The sequence below is a fragment of the Odontesthes bonariensis genome, chromosome 22 (assembly GCF_027942865.1).
Source record: "Odontesthes bonariensis isolate fOdoBon6 chromosome 22, fOdoBon6.hap1, whole genome shotgun sequence".
Classification (NCBI taxonomy): domain Eukaryota; kingdom Metazoa; phylum Chordata; class Actinopteri; order Atheriniformes; family Atherinopsidae; genus Odontesthes; species Odontesthes bonariensis.
This window is the reverse complement of record NC_134527.1, coordinates 30,709,028-30,728,534: the sequence shown is the minus strand read 5'-3', so window position 1 is coordinate 30,728,534 and position 19,507 is coordinate 30,709,028. Positions and strand designations below refer to the sequence as shown.

The following is a 19,507-nucleotide window of genomic DNA, read 5'->3' as shown; positions in this document are numbered from 1 at the left end:
GTGTTGAAACAACAATTGTTGAATATTGGTCTGTCAAATCAAGCAGTTTTGATAGTAGTTCTTCTATAATGTTAAATATGTCTTCTGGCGTGCCCCAGGGCTCTAGCCTAGCAAGCCAGACCCGTACAGCAAAAAGCTGTACAGGGGTCTAGTGACGCTGGATAGCAGTGTGGGCGGGATAAACGGCTGTCTGTCAAGTTTAACGCCACGCAATAGGATGGCGCAACAACCAATCAGAGCGATGAAGAAGTTTTATGTAGTCAACGCGACGGAATGTACATCGTGGTTTGTAGTCTATGGCCTGAAAAGCTGATTACTCTTAAGCTATAAACTCTGTAAATATATAACTTTAGCAACATTCGAAACATTTTCAGGCGAGAAAGTAGTCATTTAGACCCCCAAGGTGTTGAAAACCTGACAAAATACCGGCTATTTACTATTTTGTTCCCACGAATTTGTCGCTACTAAACCTAGCCGCAGTGAGCAACGCACTTCCGGTTTTGCCGTTCGGCCCGCCGTCTTCGGTATATCATGCTCGAAATTGACTGGGGATTGCTCTCAGATGTAAGTTTACTTCGTTTCCCTATAAATCTAAAGAGAGCTAGCTAATGGAAGGCAATATAGCTGTTATATAAGCCTGTTCGCCGGGCGCAGCCATTGTTTACCTCTCTCTGGGACTTTTTTTTTTTTTTTTTTTTTTTTTTACCTCTCTCTGGAACTACACACTGAAATGGCGCACCTCTGTCGTCACTAGGTAGCCCGGCCTCTGACCCCGCTCCTCACGATTTGATTGGCTCGATTAAGTTTTGATTTGGAACCTCGCAAAACGACCACAAGTGACTAGACTAGCCCCGGAGCGAATTCCATTTGCGGCCGCTAGGGGCGTCTAGATTTCTAGGCTACCAGGGCTCTGTTTTTGTCCCAATCTTGTTTAGCATTTACTTGGTAGAAACGTCCCTGATACTAAATTCCATTTCTATGCTGACGACACGGCCATTTACTGTTGTGGCTCCATCCTTGCCAAGGCCCTTGGCTACTTGAAGACTGCTTTTAACCTTGTGGAACGTTAGCTTATACATTTGTCTTAAAAGTTTCTAAAACCAAATTAATGTTAATTTCAAACGGCAGGAAGATACCTGAGCCCCCTCCAAGTGTATTCTCCTTACTAGGGAACGCAATTGATGTAGTGCCTTGTTATAAGTACCTTGGTGGTTTGATTGATGATCAGCTTTCTTTTAGATCTCATATAGAGAACCTGACCAAAAAGGTTTAACTGAAACTGGGTTTCTTTTATTGTCCCAGGATATGCTTTACTTTTGCAGCCAAGAAAAAGTTGGTTTCTGCCACATTTCCTCTTGTATTGGATTATGGCGAACTTCTTTATATGAATGACCCTGCAAAATGTCTGCAATCTCTGGACTCTGTGTACCATGGTGCCCTGAGATTTGTTACAAGTTGCGAAGCGCTCACTCACCACTGTACCTTATATGGCAGAGTTGAGTGGTCTTCATTGGCTGTACGTCGTCTCTCACATTGGCACACTTTTATATTTAAAGCCATTTTAGGCCTACTCCCCCAATATTTATGTGGCTATATTACAAGAACCCAGAGTACTTACTCCGTACGCTCCAACGACCGCTATCCACTAAATGTCCCCAAAGTTCGCACTGAATTCGGCAAGCACTCCTTTATGCATTTTGCACCCGCTGCTTGGAATTCACTACAGAACACTCTGAACTAGGGATGTCACAAGAACCGATACTTCGGTACCAAGTCGATGCCACAATTCTAAAACTATGACGGTACTCGTATTTCTAGAGTACCATTGGTACCGGGGATGAAATTCCTCTGGACATAACGTGGGAACCATATATACCTACAAGTGTTCTAGTGTGCCGTTAAATGCCAAAGGAACACGGAAGATGGCAACTGGAGCGACAGCTCCACCTCAACTCGTGGAAAAGAAAAATAGTCCGAGTCGTGCCTGGAAGTACTTTGTGTTTGAGGCGGATGATCAGGGATTAATAAAAGATTCATAAAAACCAATATGCAAACGGTGCCAAAGAGCTTTTCAGACCAAAGGAGGAAACACTTCCAATTTAGCAAAGCAGCTCAAAGACAGACATCCAGATTTATTGACAGAATTCAAGGGGAGTGAGTTTCAGGTCATGTTAACGTTCACGTTGCGGGAGAATTCCCACCCATTGTTCTCTGTTGAACGAACTCCCCATCGCATAGATAGAAACAGCGGAAACAGAGCTTTGCAGAGAGTATCTGTTCATACTGAAATAATCACGTTATGAAGACAACAAACAAACAGAACAAAGTTATGTCTTTGCAAAGTACGGCTCAATAAGCTGCAAAGTCCCCGACCCTACACAATGCACCGGATATCAGAATAAACAGCAGAACGCACCCTTTCAGGAAGTATTCCTCTTTTCTCTGTGACAACGCCAGTCATCCGGTTATGAAATGGATCAAATAATGTATCTGCTTACACTGCAAAGACTAAAGTTGGGTTCAAAAGACGTGCGCAGATCACCTGTGCGCCGGTAAGCTAAAACTACAGTGCACATGCTTGATAGGCACTAAGCAGATACTTTTTCAAATGACAAAGTCATAGAATATCCCACTATCATAATTCAAATGGATCAAATGTTAATAGTGGTTTATTTTTATTTATTACATGAACCTAAAGGAAAATAGTTTTATCTTGGAACATTTAAAAACCTTGTGAGTAACTTGGAATCAGCCTCAAGATCCTTGTGTCTCAGTGGGACTGACCTGGTTAAATAATGGCTAAATAAAGAAAAATGAAATAAAGCAAAGTGCTTTAATACCCTTTTGCTGTAGCTCATTAGCTGGAACAGCCCATTGAGGTGGTACTGGATTTCCAGAGAATCACAGACTATTTACATAAAACCAACACCCTGCAAATAGAAAATGAAGTATGCGTTTTTACATTTACACATTCCTGTAAATAATTCAATTTACACATACTTCGCAATATTATTCCAATCAAATAATACATTCTTCTGTACTAACCTCCCCATGTTAACATGGATTGCAGCAGAAGCTCTTAAAAGGCCCTTTTCCCTCTTTTACCTCCACTGCCCTGCCATGAAGACAACTTGGAAGAGGTTATTATTGTATTACTTTGCAGAGCATACTAAGTAATTAAGTCAGTAAGTAAACTTTATTTATATAGCACCTTTCACAGATAAAGATCACAAAGTGCTTTACAATCAAATACATAAAAATAATTATAAGAAAACGGTGCAAATAAAACAAATGAATAATTATAAAATCATAAAAGACGAAAAAGACCAAACCAAGATAAAAAAAAATATATATATATATATATATATATATATATATATAAGTGGAGACATAGTTAAGTTCACTACTGTCTAACTAAAAGCTTGCTTAAATAAAAAGGTTTTCAGCTGCTTCTTAAAAGAGATTCAATTCAATTCAATTCATTTTTATTTATATAGCGCCAAATACAACAAATGTCATCTCAAGGCACTTAGATAGTAAGTCCAATTCAAGCCAATTGGAATTCAATTAATTAATAATAATCATAATTCATAAAATAATCCAATTCGTTCATATAGAGCCAATTCAAAAACAATTTCCTAGCTAAGAAAACCAACAGATTGCACTGAAAACTTTTTGTTTTTCGGTCCAATCTCCCGGCCTGAGCGTGCCTGAGGCGACTGTGGAGAGAAACGACTCCCTTTTAACACGAAGAAACCTCTGGCAGAACCAGACTCAGGAAGGGTGGCCATCCGCCTCCACCAGCTGGGGTTTGAGAAGGCAGAAAGGGGGGGGGGTCACCGCGACGGCGGCACTGTAACACCATTCAGGATATCTGTTGGAACAGGGAAACACGAGTTAATGACCATAATAATATCACATATACATAAAGAGAGTAAAGTGAGGAAAGATGTGACAGATGAGGCCCCCCAGCAGTCTGGGCCTATAGCAGCTTAACTATGGGATGTTTCAGGATCACCTGAGCCATCCCTAACTATAAGCTTTATCAAAAAGGAAAGTTTTAAGCCTGGTCTTAAAAGTGGAAAGGGTGTCTGCTTCCCGGACATTTACTGGCAGCTTATTCCACAATAGAGGGGCCTGATAACTGAAGGCTCTGCCTCCCATTCTACTTTTAGAAACTCTGGGAACCTCAAGTAAACCTGCAGTTTGGGAACGAAGTGCTCTGTTAGGAAAATATCTTACAATGAGATCTTTAAGATATGATGGAGCTCGGTCATTAAGAGCTTTATATGTAAGGAGAAGAATCTTAAATTCTATTCTGAATTTAACAGGGAGCCAATGAAGAGAAGCTAAAACTGGAGAAATATGATCTCTCCTGTTAGTTCTCGTCAAAACTCTGGCTGCAGCATTTTGGATCAGCTGAAGGCTTTTCAGAGAATATGTGGGACAGCCCAATAATAAAGAATTACAGTAGTCCAATCTTGAAGTAACAAATGCATGAATTAGTTTTTCTGCATCACTCTGAGACAGGATGTTCCTGATTTTAACAATATTACGAAGGTGAAAGAAGGCAGTCCTAGAAACCTGTTTTATATGCGAGTTAAATGATAAGTTCTGGTCAAAAATAACTCCAAGGTTCCTCACTGTAGAACTAGAAGCCAAGGAAATACCATCTACAGTAACTATATAGCTAGACAATTTCTCCCTGAAGCGCTCAGGTCCAAAGATAACGACTTCAGTTTTGTCTGAATTTAGCAGCAGACAGTTCTGAGTCATCCAGGTCTTTATGTCTTTAAGACATGCTTGTAGTCTGACCAACCTATTGGGTTCATCTGGTTTTATAGATAAGTACAGCTGAGTATCATCAGCATAGCAATGGAACTTTATGCCATGCTGTCTAATAATGTTACCTAATGGAAGCATGTATAAAGTGAAAAGAATCGGTCCAAGCACAGAACCCTGGGGAACTCCATGACTTACTCTGGTGTGTGAGGAAGATTCTTCATTTACAAGAACAAACTGAAATCTATCAGATAAATTTGATTTAAACCAGCCTAATGCAGTTCCTTTAATCCCAATAACATGTTCAAGTCTGTGTAATAAGATACTGTGATCGACCGTATCAAATGCAGCACTGAGATCCAACAGGACAAGCACAGACACAAGTCCGCTATCAGAGGCTAAGAGGAGATCATTGGTAACTTTCAGCAGTGCAGTTTCTGTGCTATGATGCACTCTGAATCCTGACTGAAACTCTTCAAACAGATTATTTCTGTGTAAATGATCACAAAGCTGAGCTGCAACTATTTTTTCAAGAACTTTAGACAATTTTTAAGATTCAGAGCACCTTAGTGAAAGTGGCAAGGCATTCCAGAGTTTGGGGCCCACTGCTTGAAAGGAACGGTCGCCTCGAGTGTGGAAGTGTGTGAGGAACAACCAACAGACTCTGACCTGCTGATCTCAGAGTACAGGCAGATGTACGGTGATAAATCAGATCAGAGATATATGCAGGGGCTGGACCATGTTGGGCTCTAAAAGTAAGGACCAGTATAAGTATTTTTATTTTATTTTTGGGGGGCTTTTTATGCCTTTAATGTTAGGACAGTTGGAGAGAGACAGGAAGCAGGGGGCAGAGAGAGGGGAAAGACACGCAGCACAGGGTCGCTTGGTGCGGGAGTCGAACCGGGGCCAGCTGCAGCGAGGACTGTAGCCTCTGTACATGGGGCGGCTGCTTAACCCACTACGCCACCGACCGCCCCAGGACCAGTATTTTAAAATTGATTCTAAAATGGACTGGAAGCCAATGCAGGTATGCTAAAACTGGGCTAATGTGAGCTCTTTTTAGTACGAGTTAAAAGCCGTGCAGCTGCATTCTGTACAGTCTGAAGACGATCCAGGTCTTTCTTATTAAAACAGATAAAAAGGCTGTTACAGTAGTCTAATCGAGAGGAAATAAAAGCGTGGATGATCATCTCAAGTTCAGCCTTTGAGACCAGTGACCTTAATTTGGCAATGTTCCTTAGGTGGAAGAAGCCGTTTCTGGTCAGTTCTTTAGAGTGCTGCTCTAGAGACATTGCCGAGTCTAAATTAACACCTAGATTCCTAAGACGAGGCTTAACAGACAAGCCTAGATCCTTATCAATGAACTGCTTGATCTCAGGGATTTTGTGATCTGGTGCAATGATTAATGTTTCAGTCTTATTGGAGTTGAGTTTTAAGTAATTGTTGTTCAACCATTGGTTGATGTTTGTCAAGTAGTCCATCAAAGAAGTCAATTTGTGCAGCTCAGCAATTTTAAACGTACAGTACAGCTGGATATCATCTGCATATAGATGGTAGGACACGTTTCTGTGTTGCTTAGGTATATTACCTAGTGGGAGTATATACAAAAGGAAGAGCACAGGCCCCAATACCGGGCCCTGGGGCACCCCACACGACAGTTCAGCAGAATCAGACATAATCTGATTAAAACAAAAACTGAATGTTCTACTAGTTGCATTTCATTAAACGACAGAACAAAGTGAAGAGTACAAAAACGTGTTAGCTAAACTTTATGCATGCCAATTTAAGTTATCTCTTTTACACAGGCAGGATGGCCAGTCCCCTTCTGCAAATACCATGACATTTCACATTGTTCACACATTTCAATAGACAGAAATCAACGTATTGGTGCACTCATTAAGTTGACTGATGCACATCGGTCCACATATCAGTACCAACAGTTTCACGGTGAAGGTGATGGAACCGCAGGTCTCCATTACAGCAGTTTTCAAGTTTCTTGTGATCTTCAACCGCTTAAAATGATTTATTTTAATCATTTTGTGATTATGTGTCATAGGGTAACAAAGGCACAGAGCAATTGGAGCCTTGGCTGCTAAGGGAGATGGACTCCTGCATTTCCAACATTTTCCTCTATGAAGACGAGGATCCTTTCAGTCAACTCTTCAACCTCATCCTTAATGAAAATGTTAATGGTATGACTCTCATGGCTATCTGCCCTTATTCCCCTCTATTGAGTTATCCCATTTTTATTAACCCACAAAGAAATAAACTGAAGCATGACTTTTTTTCTTTCATTCACTAAGTTGTTATAACAGTTGCTGGTCCCTTGCATGCCTCCTTCTCCAGCTGCTCCACCTTTGATGCTCGCCCCGTTTATCCCCCTGCGACATGAACTCACCATGAAAAGCTGAGTTTTAATGTTGCATGCATAAACAGCAACAAACCCTGTGCTACAACTCACAGATTTTCCAAGTTGTGGCAGAGGCTCGGGAAATATCAGAAATCTTCCTTTGTATTTGTGTGATGTGGTGGATGCACCTGTCGTCTGTGTCAGAGCTTGCTCTGCTGAAGGTTTAACACTCACTTGAGTGCTTAGACCTAAAAACATTGTATTGAGGCTCAAGCGATGTACCATCAACAAACCAAAATGTAATATTCTTTGATCAGCATTGATGATGACTCTTGAATTAAGGTTTATCCTCATGAATTCTGTTATCTAGTGGACTACATGCACAGTGAGACAGGCGCCACAGCTCTGATGGTTTCAGCAGGACGAGGATTCCTTACGCAAATGCAGCAGCTGCTCATCATGGGTGCTAACATCAACATGGTGGCATCCAATGGATGGTAGGACAATGTTAAATGAAGTGACAACCGTTTCCAATAAATAAAAGAAATGATTCTGTGAGTTAGAACTACTTTTGTTTTCCTTTGTGCATTGAAATGGTAAAGGCATGTATTTTTACAAACTTAAAAAAATGGTAATAATGGTCAATATGACATTTTAAAAATGACAATCAACATGATTTTGGACCTAATCCTAATAATCTAAACACTCATGTAATGGTATGAGCTGCAGACTTGAACACTCATACATTACCTCATGTTACACTTCATGTAACATCTCATTTCAGGACTGCCTTTGACTTTGCAAAATACTTCCAGCAGACAGATGCCATGGATCTACTCAGATCTTCCATGTGAGTGTGTTTTTTTTTTACCCTCAATGTTGTTAACTTGAGTACTTTTTCCCTCAGCTTTTGAAGATTCTTTTAAAATTCACAAACTGAAATGTGTTTTATGAAGTTTGTAGTCAGGAGGGTGTTATGGTACTAAATGGCGGGACCCAGATACAGACACAGAAAGGTGGTTTATTTACAAAATAATTAGAGATAATGTCCTGGTAATGGGTCCAAAGGCTGGGTGGTTGGAACAACTGTTGTGGGGGTAGAGTTGGTCTGCGGTGAGGAAGTTGACAGGTGAGTTTCCCATTGAAATTTTGATCCAAGAATTGTAAAATGATGTTTACTGAACAGGATGGGTTTTCTTTGCAAACATGAATGAGCAATCCTCCTGAGAAGGTGGTGGGGCAGAGTGGCTTGAAGACAGGTAAGTGAGTTTTGACTGAAGGTAGATCGGGACACGCTTCTCATCCACGCTGGGCTGCTTGCTCCAGTCTTAGGAACAAAACTTGACGAAGGTAAATCCTAGTGATGGCAAAATGGAAACAGTGTTTCAGTACATGCTGAAACCTATGTAGATTGAAAGCATTGTTCTGAGTTCTGTATCATGAGGAGGATGTCACTTGACTTTTCCATTACGTGACCATCTGTTTTGAAGTGTCAGTTTTTTGCCCTGCTTCAGAATTTAAATTCAGTGAAACACAAGTAAATATGCGGTGATCTCTTATCTTGTTTCTAAATTGAATAATAAAATACTACAATTACACAAAATGAAAATGCAGATATACTTTATATGTACATGATTATTTCTCATGTCCTTGCCTCTGGGATGTTTTTGACAGCAAGGTAGGTGAAACCCAAGGACAGACTGTCACTGCTCATTCTACTGTTGAGGTTGAGTGCTATCTCTCAGACCCCATTTCTTTTTCTTTTTTTTAAGTATTTTTTTGGGCTTTTTATGCCTTTAATGATAGGACAGTGTGAGAGAGACAGGAAGCAGGGGGTAGAGAGATTGGGAAGACACGCAGCAAAGGGCCGCTCGGTGCGGGAGTCGAACCGGGGCCCGCTGCATCGAGGACTATAGCCTCTGTATATGGGGCGGCTGCTTAACCCACTACGCCACCGACCGCCCCAACAGAACCCATTTCTACCCTGAGAAGATGACCCTCTAGATTACTGGACCCAACATGCCCTATATTCCCTCTGTTCCATCTGTTCCAGCTGGCCAAGACATAGCTCTCCATGCCAGCCACATCTGTGCTTTGTGAGAGAATATTCTCCAAAGCAGGGGAGATTTTAAAAATGATTGTTTTTCTGAATAAAAATACTTAAATGTAGAGAAGTACAAAAATACTGACTGATTGAAATAAAATATCCTTCCATACGAATTATACTGTAAGCCAACAAAAAAAGTTACAAGAGACTAAAGACACAAGAAAACATTCCCCTGTTTGAGTATAATATAACAATACCGCATGAGAGTAGATGAACTGGCATCGACTGGAGAGCAGACCCAGGCTTAAGAGCAGGAGGCAATCAGTCAGTCACAGGTGGGTCACATGGTCAGTCAGTCACTTCAGGAGCCACACCTGTGGAAGCCTAGAGCAGAGGAGAAAAAACCCACAGATCCAAATGGGGAAAACATTCTTCAGTGACCTGAAAATGTGAACTTTTTTTGGTGGCATTCGCCTGGTAAACGTGTACAAGAAGTTCTCTTTCATAGCATTCCTTTCGTGTCTCACATTGGGAATTCTCTGGGTCTGACATCATCAGAAGCTCCTATTGCACTCTTTCAGCCAAGATTGGCTGGAGACAAGCCTGTCAGTGATGGGGAGGGTGAGGGCCCTTCCCCTATATATAGGGCCGCCACTGCACAGGCACCTTATTCAAAAACCTCTTCTCGCTACGAGCAGAAGTTCCAATAAGCTCTCTCTCTCGACCCAACTGCATACTTTGGGACTTAACTTAACCGTCCTCAAACAGGAGTGAAAACTCGGTCGCTGGGCACTTTGTTCCATGCTTGTACAGTATTTTCGAGAGAGAAAGTCGATCTCACTCGCCTGTTGACAGACAGTAGTATTGTGATTGTTGAAGGTAGCAATACACTTTACTGTTAGCCCACTCGAGTAGCAATACTCCCTCGGTAGCAATACCATAATGACCACAAGTAGCAATACTTCAATAAAGCTAAAGCAAGGTGTTACAACCCAAGGGTCATATAGTATATTGTGTGTGTGTGTGTGTTAGTGCTGCAGCCAGGTGAGTTGCCCCCTTTAAAAGGAGGAGGAAGACGCCACCCGAGGGCCAGTGGGGCCAGCTATTGTTGGTGTGTTTGCAGTAGTGGTCATTGGCTCCACTGTCATACTGCCCTGCGAAATACATGGATACCGCCAGGGTACCCACTAAAGCGGAGGAGAAACCACAGGCGCGAGCCTGCTCCTGTAGCAATAAATTATCAAGGGAGGACACTCACCTGGTGTGTGTGATGTTCACCTGACACTGAAACATTTCCTCCCTCTTTTGATGGGACACCATGTGTTAATCAGGACAGACAACAGCACTGTAGTGGCTTATGTCAACAGGCAGGGGTCTGAGATCCCTGGGGCTGCACATGCTGGCCCACAGGCTGATTGTTTGGGGCAGCACACCCTTGAGGGTCACTCATGTACCAGGGGCCCTGAATTGCAGTGCACTCCTTCTCTCCCGGGGAAATCCCCTGTATGCTGAGTGGAAACGCCATACAGCTGTGGCCAGGCTGGCCTGGCAACGTTATGGTCAACAATCTGTGGACCTTTTTGCATCTCAGGAGAGCCCTCACCCTCACCCTCCCTGTCACTAACAGGCTTGTCTCCAGCCAATCTTGGCTGGAAGAGTGCAATAGGAGCTTCTGATGAGATCACGCGTAGAGCGTTCCCAATGTGACACACTCACTCATGCTACTCAGAGAACCGGGGTTACGCGAGTAACCGAAAGTTTGCCACTGTGGTGACCATGTTGCTGGTAGACGTTCAGAATGTATATAGATCCTTTTTACCTTAGTTGTGATCTGGGGCTGATTTCCCAAAGAGGCAGGCAATGAACTTAGTGTCTTCACATGGAGGACACTCCAAACTGCAAGCCTTATGATTAGTGGATGAACAGCAACACATGAACCATGACCGCCTCTCACTGCCATGGGAAGGGAGACTGCTAGAGCTGAGGAATGGATGACCACAGCAAAATACAAAAGGGCCATTAAAGAAAACCTTCCCCACAATGCAAATAATTTGAGACTAGAATAAAGGTTTACCTATTAATACAGCATAACAGTCAGGGTAATTCTGAAGTTACCCAGCCAAAGGTCAGTCATAAATCCTGTAGTTCTGTGTAGCGATGGAAAGCTGGCAGTTCACAGATACTTCTTCTAATCTGAAGAAGCTTGAGAGTGTCCCTGTTTAAGCGTCCTCCAACTCATAGCTTGGCCTTCTCTTTCCCTTTGCAACGCTGTCCTTCTCTGTTGGATTCTCGAGGTGCTTCTGAGTGTGTGTTATGTTTAGTGCCAACTGTTAGCCATTTACACTCACTAAATCCATTAAAACCTGGTTTCAGACAAAGCACAACACCATGTTGTAGATTGCTGTAAACAGTCAACCATCTTCAAATTTCAGTACCCAGAACAGCCTGGCTATCTGCACAGCTACAATACACCACTCCCATGTTGCTTAACTTATCCAGGAACACTTTAAGTTCTAAAGGTGCTTCTAAAAAGTACTCAATTATCTAAATACTTATGCAAATGAGTAATTTCAGGTTTTGATTATTTTCTTATAGATTTAAGTCATAAAAACACCCTGTTATCAGTTCACCTTGAATTTTTCAATGATATAAAAAGTGCAAACAATGAATGCGTCATGATACTTCTGAAGTAACTGTATGTTGTTGTCACTGTGCAGACCTTTGCAGGAAGTGAGCAACCTGGAAGAATCAGCTTTGATGCAGTGTGGCAGTTCAGAGCTGAGCGCTGAAAGCCAAGAGTTGCTCAAAGTGTACCACCACAGCTTTGATGATCAGTTTGTTGACCTTGATCTCATCATGGCTCTACTTTACAACATCTGCTCCACCACCAGTGACGGTGAGACTTTGCACTGTTGACACTTCTGGCTGCTTGTATTCATCATTACAGCACAAGTTCAACTCAGATGTGATTTAACTTAAAGGTTGCACTAGACTTTCTCTCCGTCCAAGAATATTACAGGCAGAGTTTAAAAAAAAAAAAAAAAAAAAAAAAGATTTTTCTTTCAATCAGACACAGCACTTCATTTTCAGAAACCATTCCAATATGACAACTACATGGATACAATTACAGGCTACCCATTCATACGGCCGTAAGAGAAAATGATCTGTAAACACAATCAGTTTTCTTTATTAAGAAATAATAATGAATAAAGTGTGCTTTATCGCATGCTACAATGAAGTGAAAAGTATAATCATCCATAATCACCTAATTCAATTGCGCCTGCGCTATTATGTGATTCCCTCGTGAATTTTGTTATCTAGCATTTTCTTGGACATCTTGGGGTTGTCTCAAAGACTGCATTAAAAAAACGATGCATTTGTCTCCTCGGTAGCACTTTGTCAGGCGCTGGCAGTGTCAGAACGCTCTCTTAGGAGGTCAAGGCTCATAGAAACTTCCAAAGGACTTGTTGGATTTTCCTCAATTGGATTTAAATTCTTGCTAGTTGGTTTGGAGTTTCGGCTTGTGAGTAGTAGAACGACTCGTCACACTTTATGGTCACTAACTCACCTGACCATTGTTTGGATTGTTTAGCTTATTTTCACCTGTGGGTTGTTACTTGCCTGACCAAGCATGTTCTGGCCACAAGATCCAACATGTGAATAGTTGTTAAACCGCCTGGGGAGTGGAGTCCAGGCTGCATTGTGGTGCTGGAACCTCCGATCACCTCCACCTCTCCTGCTTTGTTGAAATAGCACAATGGAAATGAGATTGGACACAAGTTCAGTCAGAGATGGTTTCTCTCACCTTCTGGGACGACAGTAATTCTGACTGCTGCACTTGGCGTGACCCACCATAAACTGTAGAATCGGATTCCTAAAATTGCTGAAACTTGTTGAACACTTCACAAAACAATCAAGAGGTTTTTGCTGTTTTTTTTCAAACATTTTTCTCCAAAGTGATGTGCTGCAATGAGTCTAAAACAGCACATCAGCAAAGCAGCCACATGCCCAACCTTAGCACAATGTAAACTCTTCCCTTTTGATCCTCAGGTGCTGTCCTTATTTTTCTTCCTGGATACGATGAAATAGTGTCCCTCAGGGACCGCATCCTGTTTGATGATAAGAGATTCTCCACACACTCTGAGAGGTAAGCTTTAAACGGTCGAGGAAGAACGGAAGGCATCATCATGCAGTTCTTGTAATACTGTATATTTTTTAGAAACAACATGTGCTTTCACATTTGACAAAGAGCAGAATGGTTTGTTTAAATTTATTGTTAGTAAATGCTTCTAGATTGTATCTTGAATATGGCACTTACTGCTGTCTAACACAGTAGACAGTAGTCGCTGCCTGCGATGCCCATACAGAGAAACTACATTGGGGTTCCTTTGTATTGTTGGATCATTGAAAGCACTTTTAGATAAAACATTTCTCTTTCTCAGATACTGAGCAGAACCATGGTATGCTCATTTACACCCCATTCATCGCTGCAGCGCTTTTCAAACTCTGCTATCTCGTCAGTGAGCTGCTGAAACTTGTTCAGAGCATCTGGTCTCTCTGCCTTGCCCCACAGCTAAACTCTGCCTTTCACTTGACACCGCCTTATATGAAAGTTGGCCCTGTCTTGCCCATTCATATTTGCCAAGCAGAAATCCCTGTGAAATGTACTTGGATTTAAACCAAAATTCATATTCCGATAATTCTTGGCTGAATGGCAATGCACGAAATATGCAGATATTTGATACAAATTAGGCTAAATGTTTGGTTTTAACTCAATGTTGTACTTATGATAGCATCGCATTTTGATCCAATGTTTGTGTATTAAGAGGTGAGGGGCCGTTTAATATTATCCAAACTTTCTTCATTGATTTTTGCATAGATCATGACAGTTATAATAAACAGTAGTTCTAGAACGGGTTAGTAGATCCAGTTGTCCCATACCCATCCCGTCCCACCCACCCTGAACTATCATGCATTCAATCCACTCACTCTCATCACAGACATATAAGATACAAATCATACACAAGCAAATACTAAGTAAATAGTCATAATGATAATAAAGAGAGGAAGAAAAAGAGAGAGGAGAAAAGAAAGAGAAATAAAAGAAATAGGGAAATTAAAGAAAATAAATAAATAAATAAATTACAAGTAAATAAATCAATTAAAATAAAATAAATAAAAGGGGGGGCATGTAACGTGTGTGTGTGTGTATTATGGTTGGAGGGCTGAACCAAAGCACTTCCAGGTGCTCTGCAGGAAAAGTCTAAAGCCTGGTTTATAGTCGGTAACGCAAGACGCAACGCAAGACACAACGCAAGCCCTTGCACTGTTGCAAGCCCCCCCTTGCGTGCTTGCGTGTCACCTTAATTTTCTAAACTTCACGTAAGACGCGAGCAGAGCTATAGAGTAGCCACTCTGGACGCGAGCACAAGCCACTATCTACATCACATCCGGCGGCGTGTTCTTCTTCCGGTTTCATCCCCTAATAAAAGACCGCTGTTTTCAAACGCCAAGGTAGAAAGCGAAGAAGAAGAAGAAGCATGAATCCACTCGATTCATCCACTTGCCGAAGAGGTCCTGGCGGTGAATTTCCTTTCATCGTAGTAGGCTTGTCATTGAAAAAACCCGCTGCTCCACCTACTGTCCTGGCGGTGAATCGCCAAGCAGCACACACAACCGCCGACAAAGCTAAATGAAGCATAAACGTCTCGAGCCATTAACGCAAGCGCAAGGGCAGTTAAAAGAGGTATAACTCAGCCTTTAGTTAACAGGGAGCAGCAGCTTTGTTCAGCAGAGACACATGAGGGAGGAAAAGTGTGCACGTGATGATGTTATGGTGAGAGGATGGTGGTGCTTCTTTTGAGAAATAAAATTGGCAACAATAACGAGACATTGAAAGGTTGCTCTGCTGAGCTTATTGCTGACAAACGGAGTGAAAGGCGGGAGCTGGGCTGCCGGGAGAAAAACTCAGGCAGCTTTACAGCATTACGTTACACTGGAGTAAACGATATTATCTGATTTCACAAAATACTGGTGCAAATCAAAAAGTTGGTATGCTGCCCAGCTTTACTGAATCATATTAATTTGAACCCCTCCAGATGTAGATCCCTATGTGAACACTGTAGTGACTCCTCCAGATTTTATTTGGAAAGTTGGAAGAATCTTGCTCTAATTTGATACATCTTGTTTTGTGTAAATTCCATTTCCATGAATCTTTAGGTAGTGGTGAGTGCACAGTTAATAAGCCAGGTTAAAAGGAAGCTAAAAAAGTCCTAAATATCTGCCAGCATTTTATAATGGACTTTGTTTTCATTGTTGATGCCATCACGTTATTCAGGAGCTTGCCCTACATTGTGTTCTCTGGCTGACCGAGGTGTCTCATATCTCAGTTACCAGGTGTTCACCCTGCATTCAGACATGCAGACTCTGGATCAGAAAAAAGCCATGAAGACCTCTCCACCGGGTGTTAGGAAGATAGTAAGTCACTTTTTTTACACCAGTTTTTTCTCTTGGACTGTTATATCATAGAAATTTCCACCTTTAGGATTAAACCTATGGTTTTACTCTCTGGGATGACACACACCTCAGCAGCTCGATATTTGTCCTAAAGGTTCTGAACTCTTTTGGGTTCACACTGAGAGCAAAGCCAAGGAAAAACGTTTCTTTGTATTTTTTTGTTTCTTAAGGGTAATAATCATCAGGATCAGTGTCTTTTTCATAAATGATTGGGGTGATCCTTTATGGTAGAAGTATCGATATGAAAAAATGTGTGGCATCTTTTTTTTGTAACAGTTAGCATTTTTCAGTATTCATACTTTTCACTCATGACAAAATATATGATAATGTACAAAACTCTCAGGATCATATATGTTTAAATTCTTTATCCATGATGCAATCTTCATTATTAAGGGAGGCTGACTGACCCCAAAGGCAGTTATTCTGCTAAATAACAGAAAACTAAACATATACATCTGGAGTCATAAAGACACAAGAACAAGGTCCTCAGAATAAGGTCCTGTGTTAATTCAGTTCAATTCAGTTTACTTATATAGCGCCAATTTACAACAAATGTCCTCTCAAGGCACTTCAATAATACAGTCCAATTTAGGCCAATTGAAGTTCAATTTATTGTAATCATAATCCAATCAAATCCAATTAATTCAATTCAAAATGAGTCCAATTCATTCATAGAGAGCCAATTCAAAAACAATTTCCTAGCTAAGGAAACCAACAGATTGCACTGAAACTTGTCTTCAGTCCAATCTCCCGTCCTGAGCGTGCCTGAGGCGACTGTGGAGAGAAACGACTCCCTTTGAACAGGAAGAAACCTCTGGCACCGCTGCAGCACAGCTCATTCATCGTCCATGGTACTCAAAGTCGTCGTCCATGTCGTCAAAATCTGATGAATATCCTGCCATGTTGCACAAAACTAGCAGTAGCAAACTCCGTGTGAAGTTAGCCGACCGTCACAGAGCACGGAGTGAATGAGCGGTGCTGCAGCAGCGATGACGTCATCCCAGGAGACGCATGTGAAAAAAGCCCCCGATAGCCCCCAATAACAACAACACGGCAGCTTTGAGCTAACAGTGCAATAGTACGCGTTCATTCATTCATTGGTCTTAAAGTATTGGTGAAATAAAGACAGATAATGTCTTATTTAGAGGCTGTATTGTCTCTGCCCTGTTCTCCCCCGTTATATGGATATATGCGGATCTGAGTGATCTCGGTGAGTAGATATTGTGCCAGAAATAAGGTCCAGGTTTTTAAAAAAAAAAACTTCCCCTTTAAGTGCCTAGATAAACTGTGCAATGGTCAGCAAATCTACAAATTATTATTCAATTTTCTTTTGTTGTTGTAAATATTTCCAGAGGCATTCCCTATTGCACTGTGCTGTAGATTCATTTAAGCTTTCTGCAGGTTCCATCACTAAATACTAAACGACATTATACCTGTTCCTTTTTTTCTCCAGATTCTTTCCACTAACATTGCTGAAACAAGCATCACCATCAATGATGTGGTCTTCGTCATTGATTCTGGAAAGGTCAAAGAGGTGCGGTCCCTGTGGGAAAGTCCTAATACGAGCACGGCATATCTAACAGTGAAAGACTTTTAACACAAGTTGTTTGTGATTAAATTCATTTTCCCCTTTTTAGAAATCCTTTGATCCAGTCAGTCACACATCCACCTTAAAGACCGTTTGGGTTTCCAAAGCCAGTGTTCTGCAAAGGAAAGGAAGGTAACACTGTGGTATCAGCAGTGTAGTTTTTCATCTCTGAACACTTGTTAAATATGTTTCCAGTAATGTTGTTATGACTGCAGTGTTTTTCTTCCAGTGTTATTAAAAAAAAAAGGAAGACTTGAATAGCTTTATCCTCCACATTGAACATCACCATATTCTCCTTTGAGCTTTTCTTTGTTTGCTCCGCAGAAAATGGATTTTTACTTTGAGCTTCGGACTCTCCTTAGGCTCATACTCTTCATGGTTCTCTGAAGCAATATTTTTAGGCCAAACTTCTATGGAAATGGCTCCTAAATGTTTTCATCTATGAAAAACACCATTCAGGTCTCTATAAGTTTGTTTTAAGACATTAAGACCTGGATGGCTTTTTGTCCTACATATACATTATTGTGTTTGGCCATAAACAGTCTATCTGAACTATCTGGCTGTGTAGTTATTATAGATGCTGTTGGTAGTACAGTTAGGAACTTTAGAAGGATCTTTCCTAGGATTTGATACGCTGAAGATGGAACACTATTTGTAGTCTCTATTCGTTCCTCTCACATTGACCCAGCTTCTGAACTGATTTGAGCTAAAATGCATAGGCCTGAGCTGATATATTTCTGTGGGACGCTGTGTTAAAGTCATCTGAAGAATGGATAGAAAGTGTTCTGTTTCCACAGAGCTGGACGCTGCCGACCGGGGATCTGCTTCCATCTCTTCAGTCGACTCAGGTTCAACAACATGATGGAATTCCAGGTTCCACAGCTGCTGCGTATGCCACTGCAGGTAGGCACACCGCAGTCTTTTTCTCACATGCCACCATCTGCAGCTGTTCACCAGGACATCACAGGATTGAGTTAAAAACAGGAAGATGGTCATGTACAGTCTGATGGATGATGATGGAGGATGATGGGCAGGTCTTCCGTGTTGGAAAACTGCCTGTCTGCTAGAAATTGGAAGTGCAGAATATGGTTGAACGTAGAGCCAAGATATAACACAATGCAAAATGAGAGACCGCTGCACAGACATGATGGCTGCCATACATACAGGTGCAGCTGCAGACTCACTGCATTCGGTGAGCAGATGTACTCCAGCAGAGCTGAAAAGAGGGCGGTTTGTTCATTTTTGCAGTGCATGGTGTGGAAATAAACATGACATTCAAAAGAAGCTCAGTCAGCCAACGTCCTTTACATCTATACAAATATCTGATGTGGAACTGCTGCAAAATAAGAAATCATTCTAAAAGTATAACATGAGAAAGAAAAGATAAAAAGCCAACATGAAGTGAGCCGTGCCTGGGGCAGAAACTGTTCTTCAGTCTGAGAAGGCTCTGCGGTGTCTGCCTGATGGCAGCAGCTGGAGGCGATGCCCCCGGTGTGTAGAGTCCTCACAGTTGCAATTCAAAGTTTTTTTGAAGGAATACTTATGTTTTCGGACACTTTAAAAGGCGTTTAAGGTCTTAATGGGTTAGTCAAAACTTTTAGGATATTTAGTCAGAATACACAGATATTTACGCAGGGCAGGAAGTGAAATCTCTACGTGCACCCACAGTTCCAGTTAACAGGCATCCTTGTCGTTTCATGTTGCGGGTGAAAGGAGCTGTGTCTGCAGAGCAAACTGCTCGCTCCCTCCTCCTGTCCAGTTGCTGAGTTCTTGTCCAAAGCTCCACAGCCACCTCCAGCACATGCCATCCAGAGCGCTGTGCAGATGCTTAAGGTAACAAGTCTATACATACAGAATCCAGCGCCTTCATGCACCATTCTGCAGGATTAAATCTTTGTGTTTGTGTTAATCACTCGCGTCCCTTTCCTTAGACAATAGATGCTCTGGATCAGTTTGAAGAACTGACTGATTTGGGCTACCACCTGGCTGATCTACCTGTAGAGCCCCACCTGGGAAAGATGGTGCTGTGTGCTGTCGTCCTCAAGTGTCTCGACCCCATTCTCACCATTGCCTGTACTTTGTCCTATCGTGACCCTTTCATCCTTCCCACTGAGAGCTCTCAGAAGAGAGCTGCTCTAAACTGCCGCAAACGTTTCACTTCCAACACCTTCAGTGACCACATGGCCCTGCTCAGAACTTTCCAGGTGGGTGGTTTTTATGACAT

At 41.8% G+C, this 19,507-nt stretch overlaps 1 protein-coding gene across 5 annotated transcripts in view; it reads left to right on the top strand.

Annotated features, from left to right (window-relative positions):
- The window catches only part of ythdc2 (YTH domain containing 2), a 79,910-nt gene that overhangs the window by 36,634 nt on the left and 23,769 nt on the right, over window positions 1–19,507 (top strand). For all 5 annotated transcript variants that reach the window (XM_075456614.1, XM_075456613.1, XM_075456611.1 and 2 more), the window contains exons 11-21: window positions 6,839–6,974; window positions 7,503–7,629; window positions 7,917–7,982; window positions 11,897–12,075; window positions 13,230–13,326; window positions 15,569–15,656; window positions 17,149–17,229; window positions 17,333–17,415; window positions 18,081–18,186; window positions 18,997–19,116; window positions 19,215–19,487. In XM_075456614.1, the coding sequence (XP_075312729.1) occupies window positions 6,839–6,974; window positions 7,503–7,629; window positions 7,917–7,982; window positions 11,897–12,075; window positions 13,230–13,326; window positions 15,569–15,656; window positions 17,149–17,229; window positions 17,333–17,415; window positions 18,081–18,186; window positions 18,997–19,116; window positions 19,215–19,487 (1,356 nt within the window). The remainder of the gene's footprint in view (window positions 1–6,838; window positions 6,975–7,502; window positions 7,630–7,916; window positions 7,983–11,896; window positions 12,076–13,229; window positions 13,327–15,568; window positions 15,657–17,148; window positions 17,230–17,332; window positions 17,416–18,080; window positions 18,187–18,996; window positions 19,117–19,214; window positions 19,488–19,507) is intronic.